At 36.1% G+C, this 12,594-nt stretch overlaps 1 protein-coding gene across 8 annotated transcripts in view; it reads left to right on the top strand.

The window, feature by feature from the left end:
- The window catches only part of CREB1 (cAMP responsive element binding protein 1), a 54,873-nt gene that overhangs the window by 16,980 nt on the left and 25,299 nt on the right, over nucleotides 1–12,594 (top strand). For 2 of the 8 annotated variants that reach the window (XM_043910237.1, XM_043910236.1), the window contains exons 2-4: nucleotides 1,625–1,746; nucleotides 8,151–8,297; nucleotides 9,003–9,044. The exons of 1 other annotated variant lie outside the window; for it this stretch is intronic. In XM_043910237.1, coding sequence (XP_043766172.1) covers nucleotides 1,633–1,746; nucleotides 8,151–8,297; nucleotides 9,003–9,044 — 303 coding nt within the window. In that variant the 5' untranslated portion in view covers nucleotides 1,625–1,632. Of the gene's footprint in view, nucleotides 1–1,624; nucleotides 1,747–8,150; nucleotides 8,298–9,002; nucleotides 9,045–10,861; nucleotides 10,971–12,594 lie in introns of those variants that run through there. 5 more of the 8 variants (XM_043910239.1, XM_043910238.1, XM_043910240.1 and 2 more) reach the window with 4 other exon arrangements.

Raw genomic sequence — 12,594 nt, 5'->3', positions numbered from 1 at the left:
CCATGCATATACCTTTATAACAATTTGTTTTACATGTTTTGTTCTGTTTTGTTTTTAATGTAAATGGGGTTCTACGTTATATTGCCATTTCACTGTCTTGGAAAGCTTTGTCATTCTATTATAGTTAGACTTCATTGTTTTTCATTGCTTTAATTTTTTAATGGTCCTCCTAATGATGGATACTTGTTTCTAGTTTTTTACTATTCCAAAAAAAAATTTTATCTTTGTAAACTAGTCAATAATAAGAGTTTCTTACTGAGTAGTAGTTTCTCTGTATTCTAGATGTTATTGTGTTGATTGTATGTATGAGATATTTTCTCCTTGTGTACTTGTCTTAGTGGCTTTTGTCTTGTTAATATTTTAAATAATTTTATAGTCAAATCTGTTGATCTCCTTTGTCGTTTGTTTTGTGGCTTCTTTATTTCTAAATTATTCATTTCCACGGAGATATTTTCATTTTTAACTGTCACTTGTAAAAACATTTTATAGACTCCTGTGAATGGTGGCAGAATGTTAGTATGTGATACATTTTGATGGCATGTAATAATCACATAAGGATTAATGACTATTTTGATTATCAATTTCAGAGTTATAAAATAAATGTAATAAATTCTGGAAAAGCATTGGAGTTTTTGTGTTGTTTATCAAATCACCATAGGTAGTCCTTACTGTTAAATTTATTTTTGACAGGTAGTATGTTAGGGACTGAATGATAACGGTACACAAGTAAGAAATAATCCCTTTTATTGTGACTCCTTGAGAACAGTCCCTCCCCAGTTACATCTGCTGTATAGTCAGCTTTTTTAACTCAAAGTCGTGTCGCTGCTGCGAATTGCTCTCCACTTTTGCTGTCACCCAGTGCCAGATTGAACAAACATACTAAACTTGTAGCAAAGCAGGATCTAAAAGGATCAGCCTTGATTAATTCATCCAGAATCTCTCAGTTAAAATTTTTAAGTGTTTTATTGTGTGTGTGTTGTTTGTGTGTATACATACACATGTGTGGAGTGTTGCACATTATATAGGGTAAGGAGAACGCAAAAGAATCTTTTCTGTGTTTGAGGTCTCTAATTTGACGCTGTCAAGAGCCATAAGTTGAGCTCTTGAAACTTGGGCTATTTTGTCTTAACCACCAGCCATTTCTGGAGGAAGTAGGTTATAATTTTTCTGTTTCTTCCCTATGACAGAGGGAATACCTTTATAGGAGGTACCTTGAAGCCGGTATCTCATAGACCCTATTATCAGCTCACTTCTGCTCTCTGCCCTCCCTCCTTACCTGATTGATACATTTTTAAAAAATTAAAACTTTGCTGCTGCCCTTCCTCTCCTTATCAGGACAGATTCATGGAAGAGGGGAATCCCATCTTTCTATAACAGATGGAGTAATATTGGGAAGTAAAAGGAAAAAGCTTTTTTCTTTTTTTGAAAAAACTAGTACTTTTACAGCTCAGCATATTTGGACAAATCTGACAATAATCCAACTACATTGTAGCTAAACTAGATTTCTGAGTGCATCTGCTAACCTAACCAACACATATACCTTTTTATAACTTGAAAATTGCCTTTAAAACCACAAAAGCACAAAGCACTGTAGTGCTTGTAACACTCTTCCATATTATTGTAGGTAACTAAATGACCATGGAATCTGGAGCAGAGAACCAGCAGAGTGGAGATGCAGCTGTAACAGAAGCTGAAAGCCAGCAAATGACAGTTCAAGCCCAGCCACAGATTGCCACATTAGCCCAGGTATAAAAACATGGAGAGATTCCAAGTTGTCTCTTCTAAGAGGAATACGTTTTAAATACAAGAGAACTTAGTTTTTATTAGAGATATACATAGAATGAGTGGTAACATTCTTAGAATATCAAAATTCCTATTTATTTAGTATCAGCCTAATTTTAGAAATGACAGTATTCAGTAACATAGAAAAATGTATTGTTAAATACTAACACATTATTTGTAGTAGTGACATGATTCAGGATAGTTACATTTAAACTGATGGGTAGATGGTCTCTTGAATAAAACCTAATATGATAACTGGGTTGTTTTTTTTTTTCATATCATATAGATTTATTTGGGGGCATGTGGACACATAATCTTAAAAGCTAAATTTACATGTGCTTAAATGAAAAAGATAGAATAAACAAATAAACTGACACACAAGTAAATACCAATATCAAGGATGATAGTTTTTGTCCTTGTATTTCTTAAAGTATGATTCATAGTTCTTTCATTTTGTCTTTGTCTTAAACATTCTAAGGTTATATTCTCATCTTTATTTTTTGTTCTTACGTATTTTTCCTCAAATGTTTTATTAACATTTATTGGCATTATGTTATATATGAGTGAGAAAAGTGGTTAATCTAAACACCAAATAGCAAACAAATAACCTGCTAGGTAAGAAGAGTGGGATGTTGCCTCTTACAGATGAAAGCTCCCAAGAGAAAATAATCCTAGCTGAGGCGCTGGGATGTGGAGCTTCTGCTTCCCAGAGAGTTTAAAAGCTCTCCTACAGGAGTCATGAGCAAGAATGGATTTTGGGAAATGGAGGACTAATCACATATGGTCACCACACTGAGCTAAAATGCGGGTCAAATACTAGGTCTCTAGCAGGAATACCAGGGCCAAATACTAGGTCTTCTAGTAGTCCGAGCAGTGGGATGTTTTGTGTTTTCTCCTAAGATCACCGGGGCCCACCTCCAGCCCTGAGGAGTAAGGCAAAGCAGAATATATCTAGGGATGAAGTAAACGTACTCAAGATGAAGCAGGTGCAGGAACAAAGGTGAAAGCATCAGGGCCTCATCAGTACATGTCAGGGCAAGTGTGGGCAGATACGAATTGGGACTCATCCAAGCACTCAGCCCTCTGGTAAAAAGAAGATACAGTAACGGCAGGGGTCTTGGTGATGACAGTCCCCAACATACCTATCTCTCGGGACGCCATTCTTCTGGGCTGGGTGTCCTCCACCTCTGCTGTGTAACGTCACTCTGGAGATTGCCTTCCTACTGTCTTTCTCTTGTGGAATTTTGTTCCCAGTGGTTCCTTGAGCAAGGTTGACTGGGTAAAGAATTCTTGGTAAAGAAAATGTTTTTCAAATTTTTAAGGCACACTCAATTTTTAGTATTTATGTTTCAAAAGACTAAACCTATTTCTTACTTTCTGTCTCTTGTTATCTTGTAAAAACCTCTGTTCACAGTGCTTCACCATTTCATTATCAAGGCCTTGAATCGTTACCATTCATTGTGCAGTGTTCAGTGGGCCTTTTTTTTTAGTAGAAACTCAGGTCTTCACTTCTGGGCAATTTCCTTAAGTTATTTGGTTGATGATTTTTTCTCTCCCTCTTCTTTCCCTTTTATCTCTTGAATTCTTGTGATCCAGATGTTACTACCTTGAGGACTGTTTCTCTAATTTTCTCATCTTTTCTCTCCTGTTTTCAGTCTGTCTTTTTGCTCTGCCCTCAGAGATTTCTTCAGCTTCACATTTCACCCCGTCTGTCGGTTTTTTTTATTTCTCCTATCATGTTTCCAAGAGTTCCTTTTGTTTCTGAACAGTCCTTCTGTATTTTAATAGTATCCTCTGTTTGTTTTATGCTTCCCTGGTGGCTCATACAGTAAAGAATCTGCCTGCAATGCAGGAGACCCAGTTCAGTCCTTGGGTTGGGAAGATACCCAGGAGAAGGAAATGGCTACCCACTCCAGTATTCTTGCCTGGAGAATTCCATGGACAGAGGAGCCTGGTGGGCTACAGTTCATGGGATCGCAGAGTCAGACATGACTGAGCAACAACCATTTTGACATTTTTTTTTTAAAGTTTCATGCAGGCAGTATTTTCTCTACTCTGATAATATTAAGTTTTCTCCTCTCTACATAGATTTTCTTCTGTATACAGTTTTCCTCTTCTCTTTTTTTGGTCACCACCTTTCATATTAGAAGCTTTCCTCAGATATTTGATAACTTGTGGCTGTTGGCCTACATTTAAAAGTAGGTGACCAAAAACCTATGTTGGATGTGTGTGTATATGTTTGGGGCCTGACGTCTGTGAGTTGTGAGCTTCATGATAGGGTGGCATCCCAGTGTTGTTAAGTCTTTCTTCTTAACTTCGTGTTTGTTGGTCAGGTTCCCCAGAGAAAAGCTTTACTATCTCCTGCATATAAGTAAAGACCTGTGAGCCAACCAACGGAAGGAGACTGGAGTTTAGTACCTCACCTCAGCAATGCCTGGTGTCGAGCAGTCAAGAAACCCTCTATCAGAAAATAAACCAACGTTTTTCTGTCCTCGTAGGGGAGATTAGTGTCCATTCACAGAGTGAGGAGGGGATCTACTTGCTTTTCAAAGAGCCTTCAGTCAGCCTTCCTTATCTTCAGCCCCTCCTTTCCCTCTTCCTTCTAGGGTGCTTTAGATTCTGAGCCTCTTAAGGACCTTGTGGCATGAATCAAGCTGTCCCTGCCTCCACCTCATGAGTTGGCCTTCTGAGGTCTTCCAGGTTCCTTACCTTTCACCCACCTGTTTCCAGCCTCCAAAACTCTTACTATTACTTCCTTTCCCATTCTTCTCTGCTGGTGTGATTATGCCTATAAAAACAAAATCAGTTTCATGAAGCTTAGTTGGAAATTCGGGAAGGAACAAAATTATATGTACATGTTCAGTTAGCATATAATCATTGATAAGTGGAATGACATGATACTTGAGTTTTAGGAGAAGTAATGTCTGTTCACTTTTGTAAATTTTGTTGTTGTTCTTTTAATACCTAATTACAGAGGGTTTTTTTTTTTTTCACTTGCTCATCCAAGTCCTTAACACATGCATTTTGACATAATTTCTCAGAATTCTGATACCTATTTTTGTTGTCTAGTAGTAAACTAGACATTCTTAATAAAATTGTCAAGACCATTGTGATTTGACCATTGAACGTAAAAAAAAAAAACAAATTCAGCCTAACTAATGAAGGAGGAAAATCAATCTAAAATAATAATGAAATGTCTTAAGATTTGGAATTTACAAGTATTTCTTTTAAAGTGGAAAAAACATGTTGGTTTTGACTATGAGAATGTTAATTTTTATGGAGGGTTTTAAGTAAAGAGCTGGGTGAAAGGATGATTGTTGGCAGTATTGTTGTAAATTAACTTTCTTGTAACAGGCAAATTTGAAAACCTAAATAGTAATAAGGAATTTATTAAATTATGTAATTTTTACCATTATACAGTCATTAAAACCATTAAAGTACTATTAATGATATGAAGAGATATTTAGAATGGATTTGAAAGATTCTGTAATAGTGCTATAAAAATTGAGTGTATATATGCATCTTTAAAAACACATGGATCTACTGCAAAAATATTAAGTGATTAGCTCTGAGTGGTAGGAATATAAGTGATTTTTTTCTATATTGGTGTATCTGAATTTTCTAAATTTACAGTGAGAGGAACCATTATGTGGAATGATTAGCATAGAAAGAGGATTATTTGTTAGGTTAGTTTGTTATATTTACCTTATAGAATACTCAGAGAAGAGGACATACTAATTGTTTCAAATATTAGAAGAGCTTTCCATTGATACAAGATATTCTGAATAATTTACAGTTTTGGTTCTCCAACCTTGGTGTCGGGGAACATGTCCTTGGGTCCATCAGAGGTTCTGACTTTATAAACAGGCACCCTATGTAATTCCATTGGAGGTAATCTGTGGACCACATTTTGAGAACCAAGTAAAACTAAGTAAGATGTATAGTGGCCAAAAAACGATTGATAAGGAAGGACTTCCTCACTGTCCGAAGGGGAAGCTCGTGACTTTAGCCTCTGCCTTTAGTAGGTATCTTTCCCCCAAGCTTTATAGTCAGACATCTAATTGCCTTGTAGACAGCTCTGCAGATTCAGACGTCACATCCGTTCCATCGTTTTCCACTGCTGCCCCAGCTGCTTCCGCCTATAAGCTGCTGTTTGTGTTCTCTATTTGGCACAGGTCACCCATTTCCACCCACATGTGAACTACGTGGGTCGTCTTTGATTTCTCTCTCACTTCCTTCCATCAGTCATTCATAAATCCCTTTCTGGTCTGCCTCCTGAATTTTCATTAAGTCACTTATATTATTTCCATCCCTAATACAACTAGTGCCTAATTGCTGGCCTTCACTTTTACTACTATATATAGACTTTCTCAGGTGGTCTCACCTCTACTTTTTTCTTCCTCTGAAATAAGTATCTTTCACACTACCATTCAAGTAAAGTGACCTGTCTAAAATGCAAGCCTCACTATGATATTCAGGAGTTCAAAAGCCCTTCAGTGTTTTCTCCAGTCTCACAATAAAATGCAAATTCTTTAATGTAACTTGTATAAGATTTCATGACTAGCCCATCTGGCCCCTGCCTGTTATTCCATCTCTCCACACTTCCTACTTCCTATAGTAACACACTTTTATATAGTAGTACTAACTGCTGGTCATCCCTCTCTACCACATACAGACATTGCTGTTTCTCTTTGCTTTTGCCAGTGTCACCCTGTGTGTGAAGCTCTGTGCCTCCCCTCTGCAATTGATAAGAACATACCTTTCTCCTTTTTTTTTTTTTAACTCACATGCTTTGTTTCACACTCACATCCTTCCCTGGCGGCCTCCCCTCCTCCTGCTTTGGGCAGGGTGACTCTCCTCACTGTGTCCATTGTTCTCTTTGCAGGCTTCATTACTTCATTGAAGTATATTTATTTGTGGTCTTTTCCCCATTCCTTCATACACATGCCTCAGTAATTTCTTTTAAGGGCAGAAACCTATGTCTTTCTCATTTCTGTAGTTTCAGTTCTAGTGTTGTTCTGGCACACATATCCCCAGTAGTTGAGTTAAGTCACTCAGTTGAATGACTCATGGACTGAGTCGACCTCATGGACTGTAGTACACCAGGCCTCCCTGTCCATCACCAACTCCCGGAGTTTGCTCAAAGGCATGTCTATCGAGTCGGTGATGCCATCCAACCATCTCATCCTCTGTTGTCCCCTTCTCCTCCTACCTTCCATCTTTCCCAGCATCAGGGTCTTTTCCAATGAGTCAGCCCTTCACATCAGGTGGCCAAAGTATTGGTGCTTCAGCTTCAGCGTCAGTCCTTCCAATGAATATTCAGGACTGATCTCCTTTAGGACTAACTAGTTTGATCTCCTTGCAATTCAAGGAAAGAGTATGATCACATGACCTTCATTAAATTCCCCATTTAACTGTTTACCAAATGGACAAATAAAATTGCTACCCCCAAACACATTCAAGCTCAGGAACCATAAATACTATACTATTTGATAGATATGTATGACTTAAGAGCCCTTTTAACCTGGGTGTTGACTTATTAAAATTGCCTTCTTTGTGCCTAGGAGAAAACTGGTTTCTCAGATTCTCTCAATTCTGCCCCAAGAGGAAGATAAATCCTTAAAATATCAACTATTACCAGTTAAGTGCTGCAAGGGGATAGAAATTTTCAGTTTGTACTTCCTCATGAATGAAAGGCATACTTGTAATAAGTTTATAAGAGAAAAATATGCTTTATACTGTAAGATGTGTATTTGTTTTAGACTTAGTAGCTAAGCTTCGCCCAAGTTTGGGAACAATTATTCTTTAGAACATGGCTTAATTTAACACATGATACTCTGAAGAATTTTACATTCCTTCAAAGCTAGCTTATCTCTTGACCTTGGGTAAGTTGCTTAATCTCTTTGAGCACTTCATGTTTCTGTCTCTCAGTGGGGAGAGAATATGGGGATAACTCTTACTCTAACCCAGTCTGATTTCTTCAAAGAGCAAATGAGAAATTGAATATGAAAGCAGGTGGGAAAATGTAAAGCACCATACAAATAAAGTGGTATTTAGTGTTCATAAAAAGTCTGTGTTACATATTTTGATATTACATTAAAGCAAAAAAAAAAACCAAAAAAAATTTTTGATTTTCTTCATTTGGGGGGAGTTTAAAAGTGGGGGGCATGGGAAGTATTTGTAGTGTGTTTTTTTTTTTATTTCCAAAAAGAATATTAAGTTTAATGTTAGTTCCTTCCACACCATTGGAATACTTAACCTAGCAGAAGGGTCATCCTTTTGCTGCTAGAAAGTTGCTTCATATTAAACATGAATACTCCCAAGGAGGCATCTGTGATGGTAATTTGTTTCCATGTTCAACACCATAGGTATCTATGCCAGCAGCTCACGCAACATCATCTGCTCCCACCGTAACTTTAGTGCAGCTGCCCAACGGGCAGACAGTGCAAGTCCATGGAGTTATTCAGGCGGCCCAGCCATCAGTTATTCAGTCTCCACAAGTCCAGACAGTTCAGGTATGTGTATGAAAAGTTCTGCATCTACTTTCATAACTGTCGTTTATAGCCATATTTCTCTTCCTTTCATTATGAAAATAGGAACATGTCTAGTTTAGAGTTTTATTTTATAGTAATTATGGAATATGCTGCATCTGTATAGTCACCTTAAGTATAGGAACATATATACACAGAACAGACAATAAAAAACTGTTTCGTAAACTGGAGGAAAAATGAATTGATTGGGAAAATCATAAACTATATGGGATAAAGTGGAAATGTTGGAAGAGACTATAAGGGTACCTCAGGGAAATAAGATGCAAAATAATAACTTTGTAATTATTTTCTAAACATGCTGTTGGAAAAAATAACCCTTGTCAAAAATTAATAACCTTACCTAAGGTATTATTTGAATTTAAAGAAAAACAAGTATGTTTAGGAGTCTTAAGTTAGAGTATATACAACTTCAAAATGATACCTTCAGAAAGTGTACCTTAAGAATCAGGGATTTTTCCATGCATGTTATCTTATTCTTTGAAGAGATTGTTCCTTTAATTTGGATCCAAGGGGAATAAAGGCATATAAACCTCTACTTAACTGTAGAGAACCTAGGGCAGTATACATCTTTGCAATGAGCTTATTGGGGAAGGAAAAAAAGAAAGACTTGAACGTTCATTCAAGTAGGCCATAACCCCAGCCTCCCATTTCATATTTTTTGCTTCACAGTCTTCCTGTAAGGACTTAAAAAGACTTTTCTCCGGAACTCAGGTGAGTCCTAGGTCCTATTTTTAGAAAGGAAGGTGAGAAATTATTCTTTATATCTTTTTCCCTTCTCTCTAAACATGGATCTCAAGTTTGAATAAAAATCTTAGATATCTTCTAGGTCTAGGCCAAACTTGTTACCTATCCAGCCCTTTATCTGTTACTTAGTTTCCCTATTTACATCCTTCTCCCCTCCTCCAAATGGCAGTCTGTCATTACTTCAACTCTTTGAGAGAAAGGAGGCAATCTCCAGAGGTAACCAGTTTATAATCAGGGATAATTGCTAAAATATTCTTCCCTGAGGTGAACCAGAATACCTTTCTAAAAGTGTTACCTAGTGGTCCCAATTCTATCCTCAGAAACAAGTTAAGCAAACTTAACTCCTTTTCCTATTGGACTGCTTCCTTTTCCCTATCTCCCACATCCTTCCCATTAAAAAAAACGTCCAGACCAAGTAAATGCCTGTGTTTCTTCTATAATTGGCATTGTTTTGTTTCCTCTTCACCATCCATGTCGTCATCTTGTGGGTGAGAGCTGTTTTCTCTCTTTTTTTCCTTGAGTACAGTAGCCAAATTGATTGATACTTGTAGAGGGGAGAAGTCCCTTGTCTTCTATTAATGTCATCAAAGAATATACTAGATGTTAACTCCACCTCAGCTTCATTTGATCTCTGTGCTTTTCGTTTGCTTGGACATTTAGGGCAGGGCTAGAGGGAGAAAGAAGAATGAATGTGTTTATATAAGTAAAATCATCAAGTTATAATATTGAAAAGGAATTTGTTGTTACTAAATAGATGGTATAGTCCAGGTAAAGACTGAAGAATTTGAGATTTCTATAGAACCACACTGACTGAACAATAGTCTCCTATCTTTTATCTCAGTTTTTATTTCATTGAATGCTCCCTAACTGTTGTTCATATGATGTATGCCATTACTAATTCCCTGCTCGTACCTTCCTCTTGATGATAGTGGAAAGAACCTGACCTCCTAGTCAGGAGACCTAGATTCCAGATCTCACATTAACCTTTACTTTTTCTTTTTCACTTACGGTAGGAGGTCTTTCTATAAAGAACACACAAAAATTACCACAAAATTTGCTAACATTATAAACATCGGTTTTAATAAATGATGTTTAATTGTTGATTGTATTCTTAATTTTAACCTTTACTTTGTGGTAAAAGTAATAATAATGACCATTAACTTGTAGAAATGTGTGAGCTGTGCTTATAATTAGAAACCTGAATTCTACAAACAGAAACACAAACAGTATTTTTATTTTAAAGGCCCTAAACCATGGAGAAGCTATTAAACTTCAGTGGTCATTTCAGCTGGTTAACAGTGATTAGAGTTAATCATTAGAGAATGGTTTATAACAGAAGAGGTGATCAAACAGGGGGAGAACTGATTCCTCAAACTCTTGATGGAAGAATATTAGTATCCTAGAGCAGCATTTCTGAAATATATAAGGTGCATTTCTCTTGATGTGAGAATAAGATATTAAGATTTCTATTTATCTTTTTTCATCTCAGAGGATTAGAAGCTAAGCTTTACTAATATTTCATATTCATCAGTGCCCTAACTTACCCCTTATGTATGTGTGTAAGTCAGATCTCACAGATTATATAAAAATTCCCACAAAAATACTGGGAGTCACACAAATGTATAGAAGTTAACAGTATCATCCTCACTTTTCATTTGTTAATTTTGGATGCATTTTTAATACAATGCAGTTAAAACATTTCATAGGATTTATGGATTATGTTACCTTAAATTATTACATTCATTCCTTCAACGAATTTTTATTGATCACATGCTATGTGCCAGTCACTGTTCTAGGTGCTGTGAAAGACAGCAGTGAACAAATAATACTTCTCTATTCTCATGAAGATCACATTTGAGCGAAGAGAGACAATGAAAAAATAAAATATGTCAGGTGAGGATAAGTGCTGGGAAGATAATTAAAGCAGGGGAAAGGGATAGAGAATGATGTGGAGGGAAGGGTATTTTATTTTATGTAGAGTGGTCAGGGAACACAAACAGCAGCAAACTAGAAAGCAGTGAAGGAGGCTAAGCCATACAAATAAAAGCAAGTCCAGATGCCCAAAAGTGAGAGTATGCTTTACATACCAGAGAATGGCAACACAACATGGCCTGATTAGAGTGAGCAAGAGGGATTGTAGTTGGCACTGAAATTTTTGATATAGCCTTTACAATACTTTATAGTGTGATGGGAACAACAATAAAAATCTTTTGTGCAAGATATCCAATAGTTATCATATAGCAAATATTTGAGTTGCTGAACAAACATAAGGATGTTACTTGTTTGTTTTTACATAAGACAAGTGTTCCAAAGTTGCTGATCTTTGTAATGATGGCAAGCAAGAGATGACCGATAAAGGATATGTTAAGTAACAGACATTTTTGAAAAAAAGAAATTATTTTCAACTATCTTTTCTGAGAGAAGGTGACATTTTAACAGTGTATGAGAGAATACCTGCATTTTGAAAGGAAATTGTGCTTTGGACAGAATATTTTGAATATAGAAGTTTGGAAATGTTCCCATACTGTTTTTTAACTGAAAACAGTATAAATTTGTCACCTAGAAACTCAAATATATATACTTTTAAAACTCTGGAAATAGAGTTTTCCAAACTGTTCAGAAGTGTTCCAGAGTTTCAGTAGGTGTTGAACTTATTTGTTAAAATATAAAAGCTTGTATTAGCATGTAATAACTGACCAAGAGTCAGGGAGATGAAAATATACTAGTAAATCTCATCAAAAGTTTGTGCAATTGATAGATGAAAGTAAAAAAAAAAAAAGATTGGTTTACTTAGTAAGCCTGGCCACACAGCACTTACTCCTATATCCACATGTCATGAGCTTTTTTCAGCAGTTGCAGGTGTCAGATCACATTTCAGAAAGTCCAGGCTTAGAATCAGATTTTTGAGTCACTGTTATAAAATAGTAAATGGTTTCTTAATGAACCTCATTACAGCACATCACTCTTGTTGCTATGAAATATTAAGAAATTTACAGATGTATTTTAATACTTGACTTTCTAAAAATTAATTTGTTTTATGATACAGATAACACTTAAAACTTGCAAATAAATGTATGTGTTTATGTCAAATTTTTTTTATTTATAAGGGAGATCTGCAGATCAAAACAGTTTGGAGAGTGCTGCCCTAGACTCTTGTTAAACTCCTTGACCCAGTGAATAAACAACTAACTATACCTAAACCTGAGCCTGGACTGTACTCCAGGAAAGTGCTCAAGTTTTCAGGGGACCATGTCTAGTTTGAGAAAACATCTAATACAACCATTTTTAAAATTTTGTGCTAGTCACCATATATTTTATTTTGACATTTCAAATAACATCAAAATAGGGAGTTTTTTCCTTCTCATAAACAGGAGGTATGAGTTTTTAACAAACTTTGTTTTAACAAATAAAAAGAATATTGAGAAATACAGATCTAAAACTTCACAGGTTCAGTGATGGGTTTGGCTTTTTAAAAATTTCTTGACCTATAAGTGGCCATGATTAAAGTCCTATTTAA

This window comes from Cervus elaphus, chromosome 8 (assembly GCF_910594005.1).
Source record: "Cervus elaphus chromosome 8, mCerEla1.1, whole genome shotgun sequence".
In the NCBI taxonomy this organism is placed as follows: Eukaryota; Metazoa; Chordata; class Mammalia; order Artiodactyla; family Cervidae; genus Cervus; species Cervus elaphus.
This window is presented reverse-complemented; position numbering and strand designations above follow the sequence as displayed.